Below are 20,708 nucleotides of genomic sequence, written 5' to 3' on the forward strand. Positions count from 1 at the left end.
GCAGGAGGCATAATGGTGGCCCAGGGTTGCATAAGGCTGTACAGGTGCAGAGAAGTAGCTGGATTTGTGAACATTTGATGGTAGCATGAACTGCATGTGTATGCAGGACTCAATGATGAGTGAGGGGAAGGAGGAGAGGGATGAGCATCTGCTCGGCCTCCCTTCCATTTTCACCTGAAGGTCAGGTCAGGCTGCTGACCTTAGGGGACCCAGCCCAGCTCCTGCAGGGCTCACACTGATACCTGCACCCTGCACCTTGAAAGGCTGTAGGAGGACTCCTAGATAAGGGAAGGGAGGGGCACAGGTGTGCCAGAGTCCTGAGGGCTGGGATGAGGGCTATCAGTGGCAGGTGAGGCGGTGTCCCCAAGAGGTGACCATTGCCTTCCCTGATGGCCACTGGGGGCTTTGGACTCAGGGCTTGGTCATGGATAGTGGAAGATCACAGCGGGAGAGACGGGGCTTCTCATGAAGGTGTGGTCTTGATCCAGCCTCTGAGTGCCCCTACATGGGTGCCCATTTTCTTGGCCTCCCTGAAGCCCTGTGTTAACCTCCTGCAGGGAGGCCTGCCAGGTTCTCAGGGTCACAGAAAGAAGCAGGTGGCCCTCAGACCAGGAGTGGTGAGTTCCCAGTGTGGGACAGGGCCGGAGAGGCATGCTAGAGGGAGTCAACAGTCGAGGGCACGGCCTGTTGGTGCCCCCACTCCGCTCCCACCCTGCCTTGTGCCCCATGTCGGGGACACAGCCTGGTAGGGTAGAGGAGCCCAGCGTGGGCAAGGGGGTCCAGGCGGAGAACGAGGGTGGGGACACAGGACTGCTCCGACCCTACTCAGGTTCAGACCTGGCGGATGCTGGGAAGACACCAATGCCCCTCCACCTCCACTCCGCTCCCGGGTTCCTCTGTTGGAAAATGAGCCCTAGAGCGGGCCCGCCTCCAGGATACGGCACGACAACGCCGGAACTTACACGCCCGAGGTCGCCGCCGCTGCCACTGGGGGACCCAGCTCCCGCGCGCCCTGAAATCGCGGACACGGCGCCTCATCCCCTCGCGTCCCTGCGGGGCGGAGCTAGCTCTGGCCCCACCCCTCCGTCCCCCGCGCTCCGGCCAGCGCGCCCCCTGCCCAACTGCGGCGCGTGACGCGGGGCGCGCGGCTCCGGCGGCCACCGCGGGCGGGCGCAGACGGCCGGGACGGCCGGGAGCTGGCGGCATGGCGGCGGCCGGGACTGCGGCGGGGCCGACGGGGCCCGAGCCCATGCCGAGCTACGCACAGCTGGTGCAGCGCGGCTGGGGCAGCGCGCTGGCGGCGGCTCGGGGCTGCGCGGACTGCGGCTGGGGGCTGGCGCGCCGCGGCCTGGCGGAGCACGCGCACCTGGCGCCGCCCGAGCTGCTGCTGCTGGCGCTCTGCGCGCTCGGCTGGACCGCGCTGCGCTCGGCGGCCACTTCGCGCCTCTTTCGGGTCAGTGCTGCTAGGGGTCGGACATGGGGGCCCCAGGCTGGGAGGCTGGGGTGTTAGGGGTTCGCGGGACGGGGATCCTAGGACTCCGCGCGCCCCTTTCTGTTTCTGCGGGCCAGGATCACTGGAACATGAGGGCCCTTGCGCTGGAGGAGCGCGGGACGCAGAATCGTGGGCCGCTTCGTGCCCCTTTTGGTCGGTGCAGGGTGGGGTGGGGGTGGATGCGGGGGTGTGGCCGAGCTGGGGGAAGCCTGGGACTTGGAGACCCCGACACGGGAGGGATATTCAAGATGTGGGGGAACCGGGACACCACCCATTCCGGTCAGTGCGGGACAAGGGGGCCCCGGGCAGTGGGAGGGCCTGAGCTGCCGCGCACTCTTTTGGGCCCGGCGGAGCCGTGAACCGAGGAGCGGAGGACGCGGGCGGGGAGGGCTCGGCTCAAAGGGCCCGCCTGCGCCTTGCTCCCCTGGGCCATGCGCGGAGGGCTCAGAATCCAAGCGGTGTCCCGGGTCCGTGCGGAGGCTGGACCGGCTTGTCTGCTGCTACCGGGAAGAAGCAGGAGCTGCCCGGTCGCTGCCGCGGGCCTGTCTGGAGTCAGCGCCACCCTCTGACCAAGGGATGCAAAGGCCTGGGCTCGCCGGCCACGCCGTGGTCGCCGCCTTTGGGAAGGTGGCACGGCCTGGGTCTTCTAAGTGGGGCCTGCAAGCGGTCGCGACCAAATTGTTCAGTTTCCAGCGAGCCTGGGGAGGCCACCGTCCCGGTCGGAGAGTGACTGTGGGGGTGACATTTGCTCCTAGCCTCCCTCCCATCCATGGGGAGGGGTCGCTGCTATGGGAGCTTGTGGCAAAGCGTTTGGTCTCCTGGCTTGGCTGTGACTCCCCTGTGGACCGGCTGCGGTCACTCCGCCAGTCTGACTGGAGGTGGCAGGGGGTGCAGGGACAGAGCGCCGGGAGCCAACAAAGGGGCCTTTCTCTGCTGGCTGGGAAGAGGCCGGCCCTTGTTAAGTAGGGGTTGGGGTGTTGTCTGGCTGCCATTGTCCCCACCCCCACCCCCATATCACCCACATTGGGTAGAAAGACCCCAGCCACCACCCTGCTCCAGGGAGGGGGAAGCAGGCATGATAAGCGCCTCTCCGTAGGTCAGCCCTGGTCCCAATCTGGCTTTGTTGCTCCCCCCACCAGCTGGGAAGTGGGAGGCCCAGGAGAACGAGGACCAGAGCCCAGGAGGGGGATGTGGTCGCCCTGGAACTACCAGGGTGCAGCAGGCTTCCTCCCCATGTTCCTGAGGGAGCCGGGTGGAGGACAGCAAGGTCACAAGACCCTCACTTTTGGAGCCTTCGGAGGTCAGGCACTCACTCCAGTTAGAAGCTCGCCCTTCCCAAAAAACGGGCGGAGGGGCTGCCTAGTCTCCAGAGCTCATCTCCTTGGCAGCCGCCTGGTTGTCAGGGGTTACCGAAGCTGGCTCTGGCTGTCTCCATGGCGACTGCTGGTGCTCCGGCCCCCTCAGCCTCGCCTAGGGGAAGGGGGCGGGGCTTGCCCCGCAGCTCTGGAGCCTCGACCCCAGGGAAATTGAGGCTCCGCCCCCAGGGGCGCTGAGCCCCTCAAATTCCTCCATGCCTCACAATTTGCAATGCCTCTACTTCCCTTGTGTCCTCTCTGATGTCCCTCAGGTCCCCCATCTCATTGTGATGTCCTTTACTGGACCTATTCCCTTTCTCCCTCCGCCCCGTTCTCTCTTCCTTTGTCCCCCTGCGTTCCCATGTCCTCCCCCACCTACCCACCCCGTCTTCCCCAACCCTCTGTTCTCTGGTCTCCCCAAATTCCTCCTCTGAGGCACCTCAAGTTTCTCCTCCATGGGGGTCACGTGGAGTTCCAGCCCCCTACCGCGCCGTGTTCCCCCAGATGCCTCCATATTCCCCTCCATGTTCTCTTCACAGATTCACCCCCACAGCCCCTTCCAAGTCTTCCGTTTAATCCTCCCTCCTCCCTGTCATACTTCTAGCTCCCCCTGTGACCTCCCAAGCCCCCTACTCCACTGGGCCGACCCCACTGGTCCCCCTTGCTTTACACCCACTTGTCCCCCTCCTCCCTCACATTTCCTCTCAGGTCTCCCCCATCACTCCCCTCCGCACACCGCTGTGGCTGGACAGCTGGGCACTAAGTTTAGCCCTTGGCAGGCACACGTGGGCTCTGGTTACGTTCCAGGTGGCTGTGGGTACCGGGCCTGGTCCTCCCCGACACTGTCTGGCCTGGGGAGTCCCCAGACCTTGATTTCCCTACCCTGCAGGGGCAGCCCTTGGCCCCTAGTGCTGATGGCCACCCGCCTTCTCACCCATAGCCCCTAGCCAAGCGGTGCCGCCTCCAGCCTAGAGATGCCGCCAAGATGCCTGAGAGTGCCTGGAAATTTCTCTTCTACCTGGGCGCCTGGAGCTACAGCGCCTACCTGCTCTTCGGCACTGACTACCCCTTCTTTCACGACCCGCCCTCCGTCTTCTATGGTAGGGGACCTGCCGGGATGGGGCAGGTTATGGGAGGGCTCGGTTCTAAACTCAGAGAAGAGTACATGGGGGAACGAGACACTCATCAGACATCCCACGCTGGATGTCTGCTTTGAGACAAGGGTGATCCCAGGGCCCTGGGGCCGGGTCAGAGGGCACCCTGTCAGGGCTCAGGGAGACATCCTAGAGGAGGACATTCCTGAGGTGGTCCAGGAGTCAGGAATAGGACATGCCAAAGCCCTGGGGCTTGCATGAGCTTGATGTGTGAGGATGAGAGGAGGGGCAGGAGTTTGAGTTTCATCATAATGGGATGGGTTTGTGAATTATAAAAAACATCCTCTGGCAGCCAAGTGGAGACAGATGAGTCTTGGGAAAGGAGGGAAGCAGGGCCCAGGGGGTAGGCGAGAGACCATTGTGGCTTGGACCAGCTTGGTGAGGAGATAAAGATGGTGAGAAGTGGCTGCATCCATTGGTTGGTTTGGGTGTGGGGATCGTTGAGGCCTGAACTCTGGGTGGGATGGACAGGAAGGGGTCTGCAGTGTCCTCTGTCACCAGCCAGCAGGTGGGTGTAGAAAACTTGGTCTGTGAAGAGGGGGTCAGGCTTCTCTACCCCAGTGCTGACCACCCAGGCCATGTATCAGGGACACACATCCTTCCTGCTATGTGATGGAAGCATCCCAAGAGGTCTGCGGTGGCACTATCGGAGGGCTAGCTAGGCAAGGAACCCCCGAGCTGCACCTGTCTGTCTTTGTGGGACCACACTGCCCACATGGCCACGTTTGCCATGTAACACATACACATTTCTGGTGTCGTAAATCCCTGGAGGGGAGGTTTCAGCTGTCATTCAGTTTTCCTTTATGAGAATGAATTGTACATAGTTGAATTCTCTCAAAGTTTAGGGGATGGAGGTGCCTCTGGCTCCTTTTTATAAATGATGCTATAATAACACAATTGCACATTAACTGCTTCTTTGCATCCGCATATATTGAGCACTGACTGTGTACCAGGCACTGTGCTGACACAGCTGTGAGCAGCTCAGAGAAAACCCCCCCACCCCTGTGTTCTTTTATTCTTATATTTTTTTTAATTTTTAAAAGGGAGAGGTAATTAGGTTTATTTATTTTTCAATGGAGGTACTGAGGATTGAACCCAGGACCTCATGCATGCTAAGCAGGCACTCTACCACTGAGTTGTACCCTCCCCTACACCCCTGTGTTTTGGGGGGACAGATAATGAAATACAGTCTGTTCATGGTGATAAGTGTGGATGAGACAACTTGAGTGAGGAGAGGAGAGGAGAGGAGAGGGGTGTCTGGGAGGTGGGGAGGAAGGCATTTTCTACAGGGGTGGGGATGTTCCCACCTTAGGTGACTTTTGAGTGGGGACTTGGAGGAGCCAGGAGCAGATAGGAAATGCAAAGGTCACTGTCGGACAGACAGACTACTGGCTGTTCAGAAGCAGCCAGGAGTCCAGTTGGCCGTGGTGGGGACAATGGAGCTCTTTCCCAGAGGGCCGAGAGCGGGGGAGGGGGGACGCTGACAGGATGATTAGAGGAGAGGGCTGAGGACCAGAGCCAGGGGGCTCTGACCATGTCAGGGCCAAAGTGGGGAGAGAAGTGGCTGATTGAGAAATGTTCAGAAGATAGAATTGATAGGATTTGCTGCCAAACCAGAGATGGCTGTGAGAGAGAAGGGGAGGGGTTAGGGCTGATGCTGGGGTCTAGGAGACTGGGGGTCGGGCAGATTGGAGGGAGACTAGGAGCTGGGTTTGGGACACCCAGGGGGCTGACTCCAGAGGTCCAGGAAGGCGATGAGGCAGGGGTGACATGGAGGGTCCAGAGCAGCAGGTGGGGTGTGTGTAGAGAGGAGGTTGGAGGTCCACAGACAGAGCCCAGCCCCTTAATGTGCAGGGAGGTGCAGATGCCACCGTCTGGCGGGGAATTATCTATTCCCCTCCTTCCTCTGCCCTAGATCTGGGGACCAAAGGTGGAGGCGGGGGCGCTCCCCACTGTAACAGTCTTGCCAGCACAATAGATGGAAAAGTTGGTATCCCGTTTCCACAGAAAGGTGCCTCTGCGTCCCTTCCCTCTAAAGAGGGACAGAGGCATCTGGCAGGTTGGGGGACCTCCGCTGACAGCAGTGCTGGCATGTACCTGCGTGCAGAACTCGGGGGGTGGGTCTGGCCGGGAGGGTGGGTTTTGCTGCTGACCCTTGGGGAGCCCCGGACCTGTTAAAGTTGGGGGTGAGTGATCTGTATGGTGTTTTATACTTTTTTAATTAGGTAAAATTTATGTAACATAGAAGTAACCATTTTCCCCATTCACAAAAAGACAAATACTGTATGATTTCACTTATATTAGGCACCTAGAGTCTTCAGATCCCTAGAAACAGGAAGTAGCCTGGTGGGTGCCAGCGGCTGGCAGAACGGGGACAGAGAGGGAGTGTTTAATGGGGACAGAGTTCCAGTTTTACAACATGAAAAGAATTTTGGAGATGGGTTGCACGACAATGTGAATATACTAGTGCTACTGAACTTAAAAATGGTCAAGATGGTGAATTTTCTGTCATAAGTATATTTTACCACAATTTTGAAAAATTCACCATTTTAAAGTGAGCAGTTCAGTGGCATTTTGTACATTCACAGTGTTGTGCAAGCACCACCTCTATTTCCAGAACTTTTCCATCACTCCAAAGGGAGACCTGTCCCCATGAGCAGTCACTCCCCATCTGTCCTCCCCCAGCTCCTGGCAACCACTAATCTGCTTTCTGTCTCTGTGGATATGCCTGTTCTGGACATTTCGTGTATGTGGAATCATTGGTACGTGATTACATGTGACCATTTGTAACTGACTTCTTTCACTCAGCAGAATGTTTTTGAGGTTCATTCCCCTTGTAGCTTGTCAGTGCTTCCTTTTTGTGGCTGCATAGTGTTCCATTGTGTGAGTGTGCCACATTTTGTGTACCCATTCACCCGCTGAGGGACATTTGGGCTGTTCCCCTTTTTATGATTGTGACTAGTGCTGCTGTGGACATGGGAGTACAAGGAGCTGTTGAGTATCTGTTTTCAATTCCGCTGGGCACAGGCCAGGAGTCTACTTGCCGGGTCATGGGGTCTGTGTATTCACAGCCATCAAGGCTGCTGTGGGGAGAGTGGACAGCCGAGAACAGGCTCTGGAGGCCAGGAGAAGCTGGGGCTGTGCTGGGCAGGAGATGGCAGTACCTGGACCAGGGTGGGGGGGTCGGGGGGAGCAAATGAGTGGAGGCGTGGAACAGAGATGGACTCCTGAATGGGGTCCAGGTGAATCACCGTTGCAGGAGGGGCCAGGGCAGAGATGAAGGATGAAGGGCTGTCACTGAGGTGGCAGCATAGGAGGCATCTAGGTAACAGCCAGGCTCCAGGGAGTCTGGCACCCAGAACAGGGTGTCTTGAGAAAGCCTGGTAAGAGAAGATGGGAAGGGGGCTGGGGCAGAGTTGGAAATTCTGCAAAGGACCAATTTCAGGAGTAGGAGCTCCTTGTTCTAGAGATCTAGAACTGTTCTTAAAAAAATGTCTATTCATAAACAACAATGGGTAGAGAACTGGCAGCAGGAAACCAGCGACTAATGCACCTGCAGAGATATGCAGCATGCCCGGCTCGATGGGGTGGCATGTGGGATTGCTTGGGGATGCCAGAGGCTTTGCAGGTCCCTGACAGCACCTGCTGTCTGGCTCTCCCCAGACTGGAAGATGGGGATGGCAGTCCCACGGGATATCGCAGCCGCCTACCTACTACAGGGAAGCTTCTATGGCCATTCCATCTACGCCACGCTGTACATGGACGCCTGGCGCAAGGACTCTGTGGTCATGCTCATCCACCACGTGGTCACCTTGGTCCTCATTGTCTCCTCCTATGCTTTCCGGTGAGTCCAGGAGGGGACAGGAAGGTGGAGGGCACTGGTGTGAGCAGTGACAGGAGGCTGGCACAGGGCAGAGGCTAATGCTTGGCAAGGAGTGGGGGGGTTCTGGAGAGTGACTCTGGAATGATGGGTGAAACAGGTGCAGAGAGGCGTCACCCTGTTCCCACACCATCCATCCCCCTCCCACCCCGCCTGGATGGCACCCTTGGCCAGGTCACATAGCAAGTGTTTACTGAGCACCTGCCATGCAGCAGGTGCTGCTGGGGGCACAGCCGTGAACACAGTAGACAAACCCTGGCATTCTAGAACCCACTGTGGCCACGACACATGGTCACAGAGCTCCAGGCAGAGCCTGTCCAAACCACGACCTGCTGGATGTGTAAAATCCATCCTGATCCCAAGGGCCAAGGAGAGTGAAAATATTTTGCAGTCTCTCTCTCTCTCTTTTTTTTTATTGAGTTACAGTCATTTTACAATGTTGTGATGTAGTCTCTTTGTTATATTATGAAATGATAATAGTTTGGATATACTGAGCTAACTAGAATATATTATCGAAGTTAATCTTACCTCTTTCTCTGTACTTTTTTAAAAATGTGGCTGATAGAAAATTAAAACGACATATTCAGTTCCTATTGGACTAGCTGCTCTAGCTGCACCCTCTAGCGCAACAGCCACTGACCACAGGCAGCTGTGTCCATTTTAATTAAACTTACATGTTTTGTTGGGGAGGGAAAAGGGAAGGGGGAGGTAATTAAGTTTATTTGTTTATTTTTTAAGTGGAGGTACTGGGGATTGAACCCAGGACCTCGTGTGTGCTAAGTACGCTCTACCACTGAGCTGTACCCTCCCTCCTAATTAAACTTAAATCAAATCCAACATTCTGTTCTTCAGCCCTACTCTGTGGCTGGTGACTCCTGTATTGGGCAATGCAGACTTAGAACATTCCTATCAATCTTGAAAATTCTATTAGACAGCCCTGCTCTAGAGAGTAGAACCAGATATCATCCTCCCTTCCAAAAAAGCCCGTGAAATAAAAGCACTAACAATTTGTTTGGAGGTGATAACTATGGAAGAATAAAGTCAGAAGAATAAAGTCAGAAGGTAAGGGCTGCGGGGGTGGTCAAGGGTGAAGGCTCCGCAGTCAGGAGCCTGAGCTGTCAGGAGGGCAGAGTAGGGATGGAGACTGACAGGTGCACAGCCCTGCCCAGGCTGAACTCAGGCCCCTTGGCCCAAGCAGCTGTGAGGCAGAAAGCTGGCGAGGGCGGGGCTCTTCCTTAGATCCTGGTGGGGATGCGGCCTTCTCCAGGCAAGTCTGCAATTGGCAGCAGTGTTTAGGCTAATTGTATAAACCGGGGAGTGTCAGCGTGGCAATCAAGTTTAAAGTGTGGGGTATCTGGACACAGAATGGCCCAGGCCTGTGAGGGTCAGGGGTCATGGAAGGTCACAGGTTACAGAGATGAGGAAGGATCAGTGAAGGCGCTTCCAGGGAGATTCCTGAGTCACTTTGAGGTCAGTGAGACGGGAAGGGTGATGGCCTGGATGGGGCTGCCACAGGGCAGGCACAGCCTGGGTGCTGCTGCTGACACAGCCCCATGAGTGCGTGGGCAGGGCAGGTGGGCCGAGGAGGATGGCTCTGAACGGGCCCGTGGGAAGCCTAGAGGGGCAGCCAGAGGGGCCTGTGCCTGGGAGCCTCGGTGCGGATAGGAGACCCAGTATAACCAGACTGCTCTCCTCTCCTGCTTCTCTCCCCAGGTACCACAAGGTGGGCATCCTTGTGCTCTTCCTGCATGACATCAGTGATGTGCAGCTGGAGTTCACCAAGCTCAATATCTACTTCAAGTCCCGCGGAGGATCTCACCACCGGCTGCACGCGCTGGCCGCAGACCTGGGCTGCCTCAGCTTCAGCCTCAGCTGGTGAGCGTCAGGGCAGGAGGGGGCCTAGTGGAAGGGGCAGCCACCAGGTGGAGGTGGGCGTGGCCAAGCAGGGAAGTGGGTGGAGCTTGGTGAGGTGGGCGGGCCTGGGAGGGCAGCAGAGTTGGGAAGAAATAGGTTGGACAGGAAAGGACAGAGCCGGCTTGGAGGCACATGGGCAGGAATGAACAACGGTCGTGTGGTGACATCCATTGGATGAGTCCATGTGGGACAGGACAAGGCCTGGGAGGGGCCACCTTCCCCCTCTCCCCCATAGCCTCCCCAACCCGCTCCCTCCCTCCTGCAGGTTCTGGTTCCGCCTCTACTGGTTCCCGCTCAAGGTCCTGTATGCCACGAGCCACTGCAGCCTGCGTGCCGTGCCTGACATCCCTTTCTACTTCTTCTTCAACGCACTCCTGCTCTTGCTCACCCTCATGAACCTCTATTGGTTCCTGGTGAGTTGATGCCAACCCCTCGCCACCCCCGCCCCCTTGGACTGCAGTCCCGTCCTGGTCCCCGATCCCCAGGAGCCGTGCAGGGGCAGGCCCTTCTCAGGTGTACCCGGGGTGGGGCATATTGGGCAGGGCAGGAGCGCACGGCTGGCAGGAGGGCAGCGCGGTCGGGGAAGGGGTTCTCTTCTCACCTGTGCCCTCCCCCTTCCCCCACAGTACATCGTGGCTTTTGCTGCCAAGGTGCTGACAGGCCAGGTGCGCGAGGTGAAGGACGTGCGGGAATACGATACAGCAGAGGCCCTGAGCCCCAAGGCCGGCAAAGCTGAGTGAGTGTGGAGGGGCCGCCCCCCCTGCTTCATTCCTTTAGCCACGTCTGTCTGGCCAAGCGTGTTTGTGGGCAGCCCCAGAGAGCTGGCAGCGAGTGAGGCCGATGCGGATGCTGCCCACCTCCCTGCCAGCCTACATCCAAAAGAGAGACTGCAAAAAGGTGTGGACGATGCTGTAGCGACAGAGTAGACGCTGTCAGGGCAGACAGCAAGGAAGGTGGGGTAGAGAGGTCTGGGGGTCAGGGCGGAGGGGTGAAAGGGGAGGATCAGGGTCTCCATAGAGGGAGCCCTGAGGTCCAAGCCCCATCACGAGGAGCAGCCAGGCCTAATGGCAGCCTCCTAGCAGGTGGCTAGCAGGTGGCAGTGGAGGTGAGGGTGAGGGGGTGCCGTGTGCAACCCAGAGAGCCCTCGCTCTGTTCATGCTGATGCTCTCTGGCCTCAAGGTCCAGCAGGGCAACCGCTGCTCAGCCAAGCAGAAGAAGGGGCTGAGACCCAGTCCAACCCAGGTAGGAGTCTTAGGGGTGGAGAGGAAAGGTGGCCTCGAGCATCTGGGAGGTAGCACCCTCGGGACTGCCAGCCCCAGGTGTGCCAGATGGCGTCCAAAGCCTCAGGAGTGAATGGAGGCGGGTTTGGATGACCGACAGGGTGTGAGAGGTGGCTAAGCAGTCGGGAGGTGGAGGTGCTATCCAGCAGACCCTATGTTTTGGCCTCTGGGAGTTCATCAGTGACCAACCTGGGAAAAGTGATTTCCGGGAAGCAATGGGTTCAGAGCACAACGAGGAGGATCTAACTGGGCGGCAAGGAGGATGAGAGAACCAGAGATTTAAAAAATCTCCTTGAAAGACATGAGAAGGCAAGTGGAGAACTGGGGGGTTGGCCAGAGCAGCAAGTGGCATCAAGGGAGGGCTCGGAGGCCTGGCTGAAATTAGTGGAAGCATTTTGCACCTGCGATGATGGAACCACAGTCAGGGTGTGCTGAGGCCCAAAGGCCAGCACCCAGGGTAGAGAGGGGTCAGGCAGGAAAGCAGGGAGGGGACCCAAGAGGGCCAGGCAGCAGACGAGGTCACCCCGGCAGTCAGATCTCAACTCTGTTGTAGAACCAATCAGACTTGCTTTGGATGTAGGTGAAACAGAAATAAAATAGTCAAAGACAACCCAAGACTTTTGGCTCGAGCTGCCGTTGACTGAGATGGGACTCGGGGCAGGGCCACGTGAACTGGTGGGGCAGGGGGTTGAGAGTCTAGTTTCGGGGTGTGGGATTGTCAATGTCCTTGAACATGAGTTGGGAATTGTATGTAGAGATCAGTGAGAACTCACTGAACAGACTGACCAACCCTCAGAGGCTTCCAGAAGCAGTGGCAGTGGAGGTGGGGGTGAGGGGGTGCCATGTGCAACCCAGAGAGCCCTCGCTCTGTTCATGCTGATGCTCTCTGGCCTCAAGGTCCTGCTTGGCCAAATCTAAAACTCTGAAAGATCTCCCTGTTATGAAACAGTGAACTTCTGGAGGTATCCTTGTAAATGCAGAGCCCCAGGCAAAGAGGAGGTCAGGTCCCCTGGTCCCCACAGTGCTCCCTGCTGTCACCCCCAAGAATGTCCAGCCAGAATGTGGGTTGGGGGGCTAGCATCCCCAGTCCCCAGTGACAGAATTTCCATTAGGATGGCAAAGAACTAACAATATACAGAAATGTCAGGGGACCAGGGGACACGCTGCCCCATGGGCCCTATCCACAGGACTTGATCCCTGGGGATGGTTGGAGTTAGCACAGTTGGGTATAAAACAAGATAGGATAAAAAGTACTGAGAGTGTGGAGTGTGCCGCAGAGGAGCTGCTCAGGACACCACAGAGCCGTCAGGTCATGGAAAACAAGGAGACTGAGGAGCTGTCCCAGATCAGACTGACTGAAGGCAGCAAGGGATCCTGGACCAGAAGAGGGACATCTGTGGACAAACCAACCAATGAAATTCCAAATAAAGTCTCCAGTTCAGCTCCTGGCAGTGTCCCAGCGTTGGTTTCTTAGTTGTGACAAATGCATAGTGGAGATGTTAAGATTTGAGGAAGTTTGGGTGAGGGCCTCCCCTGGAGCTCTCTAGACAATCTCTGCGATGGTTCTGCAAGTCTAAAATTATTCTCAAATAAAAAGCTTCTTAAAAAATATAAAAGGCACGAGAAACTGTCAAAAACCATGTTGGATGTTGTTAACTTTCCTGGGGTGCCATAACAAAGTACCACAAACTGGTGGGCTTAAAACAACAGAAGTTTACGCGCTCACAGTTCTGGAGACCAGAAGTCTGAAATGAAGGCACTTGTTCTGACAGCTCAAGGGGAGGATCCTTCCTTGGCCTCTTCCAGTTTTGGAGGGGACTCCAGATGTTCTTTGGCCTGTGGCTGCATCACCCCAGTCTTCATTTCCTGTCTTCACATGGTCTTGTCTTCTCTCTGGCTCTTTTGTCTTTAAGGACACTTGTCATTGGATTTAGACACATCCTAAGTTCAGTGTGATCTCATCCCAAATTCCTTCACTTAATCACATCTACAAAGACGCTTTTTCCAGATAAAGTCACATTCACAGTTCCAGAGATTAGGATGTGGATATATCCTGTTAGGGACCACCATTTAACCTATAGATGTCGTCACTAATGATTAGATACAGCTGAAAAGAGAAGCGGTAAATTGAAAGCTGTGAAGAAATGACCCAGAACGCAGCCTCAGTAGATGGAAAATATGACAGCTAGGACGGTAAGAATTGTCTGGCTGAGTTCTAATAGGAGACAGGCAAGGAGAGGCAATATGAGGAGACATAATGCTGAGAGATTTTTCTAGAAAGTGACAAGACACAAATTATAAGCAGGATAAATAAAAAGGCTTCTGAGCCCCAAACACATCACAGTGAAAATGTAAAACGGCCACAGAAAAGACATGACCTACGAAACAATGGGAGGCTTACAGCAGCAAGGGGAGCTGGAATACTGGAGTCAAACGTCACCTCAAGGGCTGAAAGGAAGTAACAAGCAACCGGGAACTCTGTACACAACTTTAAAAACAGTTACTTGAGGGAAAGCATCTCCACTGACTTACATGAGATCCTGGGGTTTGAGCTCCAGCAACAGAAAAGAAAAGAAAGGTAGGAAAGAAAAAGAAAGGATACCCACAGGAACAAAAACTAAGAATGTTTATTACCACCCACAGAGCTCCTCCAGGGGTATATTTCAGAAAACAGGAAAGTGACTCCAAGAAATAGATCAGCAAAGAAATGGGCACATATCTGGGTAAAAATTTTTTGGTTTATTTTTTAATTTTTGGTGTTTTTGTTTGGGTAAATTTTAAATGCATACTTTATGAGATTTTAAAAAATTAGAGCTGAAGTATTAAGTGTTATTAATTAATAATATTAACAGGATTGGTGGCTTTGCATCTTGCAAAAGGGTAGGGATTACCTTTGGGCTATATTAAGTATTAAGTACTCCCATTAACAATATTAGAGTGTAGAGGGGAGAATGGAACAAAAAATAGATGCAACAAAGTAAGTTCAGAAAAGGAAAGTTAGAAAAAGCAGAAGTAACGCAAAATAAGAGGGTAGAATCTCAAATATTAGGCATCCAAATAAACATACGTGGAATAATCATGACAGTTATGAGACTTTTTTTTTTTAATCCATCTCTACCCTGGTTAAAAGACTTCAACTCCAGGGTGCATAAAAGTTGCAGGTAAAAGGACAGGAAGAGAAATTCAGGTGCAGTTTTTGATCTGGAAGGATCCACACTATGCAGCCCTAAGCCCTGGCGGGACGAGACCACGGGAGGTAAAGTCCATTCTCCGTGCTCCTCATCGGGCAGCTCAGAAGCAGGAACAGATGCTCTTTTTTAAGCACAGGAACTTTGTCAGAATTGGAAAAAAAAAAAAACACAAGGGAAACCTCAGTTGCTCAGACAGACCCGGGATCACGAAGACCATAGAGATGAAAATTCATTAGGTTTGAAAACAGTACGGAAGTGATGACTGAGAACCACTTTGAAGGAGCTCCGAGTGGAGAAACAAATCATACGGCAGCACCGGTGCCTCCCTCACCCCGGCGACCCCGGCGCTGGTTCTCTCTCCCAATCCCTCCTCTACTGGGTCCCTACTGGGCCTCTGTAGTGGCCCCAGCGCCCTGCTCGCGACCTCGGTCTGAAGCCCCATTGTCTTCGCAGGCTGCTGGGACCGTGGTCCATCAGGGGCCCTCCGCCCGCCGTGGGTTTGCTGACCTGCACAGCACACCCCACGGCACCGTACATCCACTTATGCCTCCGCTATGCTTTCAGCACCCCCCACCCCCATCCCGTATCTAAAGAGCTCTGGTCCGCAGCTGTAGTCTGGCTCTTGCTGCAGCACCAACGTGGACCAGGGGTCCTCGGTGATGCCTGCTCAGTGCCGGCGCACCTGCTCTCCTGGGGCTCTCCCTTCTCCTCGGACACCAACTGTCCTCACCATCGTCCACTCGCCTGATGACCTGGCCTCAAGAAAGCAAGAGTAGCCGGATAAGGACATCAGACTTCTTCAGCTGGCCGGCGGCTTTGGTCTCTCTCTGGGGCTGCCATCCTGGACCAGGGAACTCCACCCTCTTACCTGTTCAAAGACATTCTGATTAAGGAGCGAAATCCTCTCTTTGCCCTTCAGTGCCGGCCTGGCCAGGTTCTATCTCTCCCTTATAGCTCAGTGCCCCTTTCTCTCCCTTCTAGAATCGAGCCGGCTCTGAGTTCTCTCCACCTACACACACCTGAGACCACTCCTGTCTGCTCCACTGAGTGAGGCCTTCTTGGTGCTAATGCTGAGTGTCACTTCCTCTTTTTTTTTTTAATACAAGTTTGAGATAGAATTCACACACCATGCAATTAGCCCATTTCCCGTGTATATTTCAGTGTTTTTAGACCATTCATAGACTTGTGCAACTATCACCACAGTTTGAGAACATTTTTGTCATTCCCCCAAAAGAAACGCCATGCCCACCCCAACCCCTTCTTATGCCGTCACCAGTCTGCCTTTGCTCCCCATTTCTTGACACCTCACTTGCTGGTGCCTTCCTGCTTCGTCTCTGGTCCTCGCCCCCTCCCAGGGCCCTTTCGCTTAATCCACTTTGACTTCCAAGTTTCTCTCCCAGCTCACGGTGCTCCCGAGTGCCGTCTCTGTCTCAGTGTCTGCTTGACAAACACAGCCCCTTCTAAAATACCCAAAAGCTGCCCCTTTCCCCATCCCAGACTGCCTTTCACGAATGTCTGTGCAATGGATGGCAACTCAGGGTAAAACTTTGTGAAACCCGAAGGAGTCCCCTCACCCCCACCTTCTCTCCCTCGCCTCCTCATCCTCAAGGAAACATCCAGAATCCACCCTCATCTCCTGCCCTCATCTCCCTCCACTTTGCACTCTTGTCCTGATTCTCCTTCCCTGCAGTGGTGCCCTGAGACTGAAAAATGCAAATCTGATGCTGCAGAAAGGCCATCTTGCCCGAGCTGAGGCCTCCTCCCTCCTCCAAATACTAACACTGTTTTGGATAGGGGAAGGGGCACTTTGAAGCTTGTTCAGAAAAACAAACCAGAATCACCGGGAAAGCTCTGATAAAAAGGCACTGGGCGGGCATACGGATCCTTGAAGGTATTAAACTTATGTAAAAGTATAGGAATTCAAACAAGGCGGGAACAGAGCTGGGCCATCAAACTTGAGCAAATAAGCATCCCCAGGAGGGAAGGAAGAACTGTCAGTGGGATGCTCGCTGGGTAACCTGGAGAAAAGAGCAAATTCGTGTCTTTATCTCGCATCAGCCCCCATTGCAAACATCGACATCTTTGATCCTTTGCGAAAGCTATGAAATGGAACAAGAGCTGAAACAAGAGACTGTGTCATCCAGCGATCAAACTATGAGAAGAATCGAGAGGCCAGGAGCCCCACCTCTGCTCTGTCTAAAGGACCAACAGGCAGAGCCAGAGATAGATGGGCGGTCCATGGAGGGCTTATCTCTAACTTCACAGATAAAGGTCGGCTGCGATGGCAGCAAGAGATAGCAGCAGCCCACGGAGAAGTGGGCCGAGGGAGAGACGCCATCTCCCAGGAAGGGGCATGTGTCGGCTCCAGCCCAAGGGAAGAGCAAATTAAAGCAACTGAGATCATCTTCCCTAGGAGAGTAGTTACGTTCTTATATGCAAGGGACTCTGAGCTAGAGTGCTCTGCAAACCAAAGGGATGCAGGGGACAGAAAAGCACATGTGATAGGGTCTGTGATACCATGGTAGATCCCCAGGAGCAGCTCGGGCAAACTGAGTTTTCTGTGCTTTCTGATGTCTAGATCCTGAGACTATATTACTGGCTCAAAAAGCTTAACACGTTTATATGTAAACTAGACCGTAGAACTCACTTCAGCAAAGAGACTGACCGACCATGTGCAAAGGCATGAAGACTTCCTGGGAGTGGGAACAGGAATGGCCAATGGCCAGGCCCACTAGGCTACAGTGAGATGCCTTCTTGGTACCAGCAGGCTGGCTAGTTAAATGGGAGCAACTCCGAGCAAGCGTTGGCAATACTGGCGAGGAGCAGGGGCAGGCCTGTCCTGTCTGGTGAGGTGGGCCTGGGCAGAAACCCCAGGGTGCAGGTCCCTTCTCAGTCGGAACTCCACAAACCTGCCACTAACACACGCAGAGCAGATGGAATTAAGGAGAGCAGCGGTGCACATGGGAGTGATCTGTCACATTTTTGGAAAACTGAGATGCAGGAGAAGACATCCTTATAGTCAGTTTGAAATATGCAAACCATGCATATTGTTTAGAAGTTAGGGGTCTTTCTCTGTGATCTTAAGCTGGACGCTTATTGTATTGATGAGCGTTTTAAAACATCACGTAACTTGTTTTAGGATATGGAAGCAAAGTATGGGCTGCAGCAGATTAAACAGAGAGCAGTGATGGAGAATCCCAGGGACTGGGAAGCCTTTCCTGGTAGGGCCGCTGGAGTTGGGGAGGAGACTGCCAAGTAAGGTTGCAGGGGCCTCTGGTCAGTCAGCCTCCGTGGGAGGAGAGGATAAAGTGCTGGTCCAGGTCCAGGTGGTGGGGTTAAGTCAGGCAGAAACTGGTAGGTGGCTTTTGCCCTCCAGTGGCCTAGGGGGGAGGAGGGGAGAGGAGAGTTTAATTGCGGGGAGGAGCAGGGACCACTTGCCCAGCAGGCAGACAGCCGGGCCTTGAGGGCTGGGAGGAAGGATAGAGGCGGGGCTGGGAAAAGGGATGTGGCGGACAAGGAGGGCGGGAAGGGGGTAGGGAGGCGCAATGCGGATCCGTGGGGTCCCCAGGCTAATCTGGGCCGGTTCTGGCTCGCAGGAAGCCTCTGAGGAACGGCCTGGTTAAGGACAAGCGCTTCTGAACCCCTCGACCCCGGCCCCGCCGCCCAGGACCCAGCCCCATCCAACTGCGCCCCCGGGGACCGCCACGCTGCTCCCCTCTCCTCGCGCCCCGGGACCCTGGCCCTCTCAAGCTCCGCCCCTTGCCCCAACCCCCGCCCTGGACACTCCCGGGACCCCTGCCCCTCACCCTCGAGACCCCACCCCCGGGATTGGTCCCAGTTAGGCTTCGGGATCGCGGCCACGCCCCTCGGCACCCGGACCCCGGCCCCGCCCCCAGCCCGCAGGTCGGGGAGTCCGGCAGCCCCTGAGCACTCGTCCGCCCGCCGCCAGCGAGGAAAATGCCACCGCCGCGCCACCATCTCGACCGCCGCGTCCTTCTACTGGCCCTGCTGCTGCCCTCGCTGTCCCCGACCTATACCCCCGTGCCCCCAGGCCCCGCCGCCGCCGCCCTGCTCCAGGCTCTCGGGCTGCCCGACGCTCCCCGAGACGCCCCCACGTCCCGGCCCGTACCTCCAGTCATGTGGCGTTTGTTCCGCCGCCGGGACCACCAGGAGGCCAGGGCGGGCCCGCGGAGGACGCCTCCGGGGGCCAACCTACGACCATGCCACGTGGAGGGGCTTGGGGTCCCTGGAAACATCGTGCGCCACGTCCCGGACCGCGGTGAGTGGAACTTGCGCTCGAAGTGTGGGTCTAGGGAGCGGAGACCCCGCTGGGCGCCCCCAAGGCCGACACAAACCACTAGCCCTGCGTGAAGGAAACCGGAGAGCCCTGAGGGTCCCCACTCGCTCCGTCTGGGCCTCTGCACTCCATCCGCTCCTCCGTGTGGATATCTGCGGGAACCTGAGGGAGTGGTCCGAAGGCTAGGTTCCTATGCTTACAGCTGAAGCCCTATCTCTACTCAGTCCCGTCCCCTCTACTTTGATGCCTTCCTGCAAATGACACACCGCCCAAGCATCGCTTCCCCACGGGGCCCCAGGCCTTCGCTCATCCTATCCTCCTCCCCACCATGTCCCCAAACGCGGACTGGCTCTGGCTGCCCTGCAAAGGGCAGGGCCTCTTCCTTGCAAGTGATGCCCCCCCACTCCATCCCCCTCCCCCCCCCCCGCCGCTTCACACCATCTGACGCCTTCTAACAGATGGTGCGCTCCTCGCCTCCCAACCGAGACCCCCTCGCGGGTGGGCCGGGCAACGGATGGAGAAGCAGCGCCAGCCGAGTCCTCTCCCTGTTTCCCCAGGCGCAGCCGCCCGGCCCCCAGAGCCCGCTTCGGCTGCTGGGCAGTGCCCCGAATGGACCGTCGTCTTCGATCTATCGGCCGTGGAACCAGCCGAGCGCCCGAGCCAGGCGCGCCTGGAACTGCGCTTCGCGGCCGCGGAGGCGACGGCGGGAGGCTGGGAACTGAGCGTGGCGCCGGCAGGCGCGAGGCCCGGGCCGGTGCTGCTCCGCCAGGCGGTGCCCACTCTGGGAACGCCGGTGCGCGCCGAGCTGCTGGGCGCCGCTTGGGCCCGCAACGCCTCAACGCCGCGCAGCCTCCGCCTGACGCTGGCGCTGCGTCCCCGGGCCCCCGTCTACTGCGCGCGCCTGATTGAGGCCTCGCTGCTGCTGGTGACCCTCGACCCGCGCCTGTGCCACCCTCTGACCCGGCCGCGGCGCGAGGCCGAGCCCGCAGTGGGCGGCAGCTCCGGGGGCGCGTGTCGCGCGCGGCGGCTCTACGTGAGCTTCCGTGAGGTGGGCTGGCACCGCTGGGTCATCGCGCCGCGCGGCTTCCTGGCCAACTACTGTCAGGGCAAGTGCGCGCTGCCCGCCGCGCTGTCAGAACCCGGCGGGGCGCCCGCGCTCAACCACGCGGTGCTGCGCGCGCTCATGCACGCGGCAGCCCCCGGCGCCGCCGGCCTGCCCTGCTGTGTGCCCGCCCGCCTGTCGCCCATCTCTGTGCTCTTCTTCGACAACAGCGACAACGTGGTACTGCGGCACTACGAAGACATGGTGGTGGATGAGTGCGGTTGCCGCTGACCTGGGGGCGGGCGGGCGGGAGGAGGCAACAATAAACACTGCGTGGTCCTCTCTGCTGTCTCCTGGGGTCTTGTCACCTGGGGGTGGGGAGGGAAGCGGCTCTGTCCACCGCCACCCACCACCAGGCTGGCGGGTGGGGAGGGGGGTCCTACAGCGCCACCACCGGCCCAGCCCTCCCAAGCTTCGTATTCGGCCCAACAGTCTAATGCAGCTGGACGCTGAGCAATGCCCCTGCACAGACCCAGACGCTGCTCACAGGAGGGGCCCAGGGTCCCCTTTTCCAGTCCCTGCTGTGCAGGTTTGGCGTCTCAACTTTGCCATCAAGGTGGCCCCAGATCCCCTGCCCCCAACCAGCCAGACCCCTAGACCAAGTGCTCTGCAGTTCCCCTGTAGTTATCCAGACCCGGTGTGAAAGCAAGAGCGGTTTATTAAGATTTTACAGGTGACAAAAGAGCTTAAAACAAAAGACCAAAAATCAAAAGTTACATTGCCTTGGTACAGATGCTCCTTGATTTGGAAAACTCATAGTAACTGCTGCTAAGGTGGAGGAAAAAAGCAAACAGCACAAAGTGGAAGCAAAGCATTCCAAGGAACAGAACAGGGTGGGTGGGTGTGTCACCCATGGGGACGGCGCACAAGGGGTCATAGCGAAAACCTATCCAACTCTATGCAGCTACCAAAAGAAGTGGGAACCGAAAGCCCTACAGCAATGGTAATAAATAAGAGACCTTGCCAGAAAGGTGGCCTGTGTGTCTCCATTTCTCCCATGTACCAGCTGGAATCTGGAGACTTTGGGATGAGGGCCAGTGTAG

The 20,708-nt window shown here is 56.6% G+C and overlaps 2 protein-coding genes and 2 long non-coding RNA genes across 7 annotated transcripts; 2 read left to right on the forward strand and 2 right to left on the reverse strand.

The window, feature by feature from the left end:
- The first annotated feature begins 995 nt into the window (after positions 1–995).
- Positions 996–18,001, forward strand: CERS1 (ceramide synthase 1). Of its 4 annotated transcripts, XM_072947329.1 has the most exons (8): positions 996–1,453; positions 3,788–3,947; positions 7,665–7,845; positions 9,595–9,756; positions 10,061–10,208; positions 10,422–10,531; positions 17,406–17,487; positions 17,863–17,954. In XM_072947329.1, exons 1-7 carry the CDS (start codon positions 1,205–1,207, stop codon positions 17,452–17,454), a joined length of 1,059 nt encoding a protein of 352 aa, XP_072803430.1. In that variant the 5' UTR covers positions 996–1,204; the 3' UTR covers positions 17,455–17,487; positions 17,863–17,954. The 4 variants fall into 4 exon arrangements, with proteins under 4 accessions (XP_072803430.1, XP_006199102.3, XP_072803429.1 ...); XM_006199040.4 differs by lacking the exon at positions 17,406–17,487 and having other exon boundaries at positions 17,863–18,001; XM_072947328.1 differs by lacking the exons at positions 17,406–17,487; positions 17,863–17,954 and adding an exon at positions 12,353–13,027.
- Positions 14,155–15,798, reverse strand: LOC140688443 (uncharacterized). Its single transcript, XR_012063147.1, has 2 exons — positions 14,997–15,798; positions 14,155–14,405 (listed from the first exon to the last, which is right to left on the reverse strand). It is a non-coding gene; the product is annotated as an uncharacterized lncRNA (long non-coding RNA).
- LOC140688442 (uncharacterized) lies at positions 17,228–18,970 on the reverse strand. Its single transcript, XR_012063146.1, has 2 exons — positions 18,396–18,970; positions 17,228–17,646 (listed from the first exon to the last, which is right to left on the reverse strand). It is a non-coding gene; the product is annotated as an uncharacterized lncRNA (long non-coding RNA).
- Positions 18,210–19,949, forward strand: GDF1 (growth differentiation factor 1). Its single transcript, XM_015234880.2, has 2 exons — positions 18,210–18,545; positions 19,121–19,949. Exons 1-2 carry the CDS (start codon positions 18,224–18,226, stop codon positions 19,894–19,896), a joined length of 1,098 nt encoding a protein of 365 aa, XP_015090366.2. The 5' UTR covers positions 18,210–18,223; the 3' UTR covers positions 19,897–19,949.
- Positions 19,950–20,708: the final 759 nt, after the last annotated feature.

This window comes from Vicugna pacos, chromosome 22, assembly GCF_048564905.1.
Source record: "Vicugna pacos chromosome 22, VicPac4, whole genome shotgun sequence".
NCBI lineage: Eukaryota > Metazoa > Chordata > Mammalia > Artiodactyla > Camelidae > Vicugna > Vicugna pacos.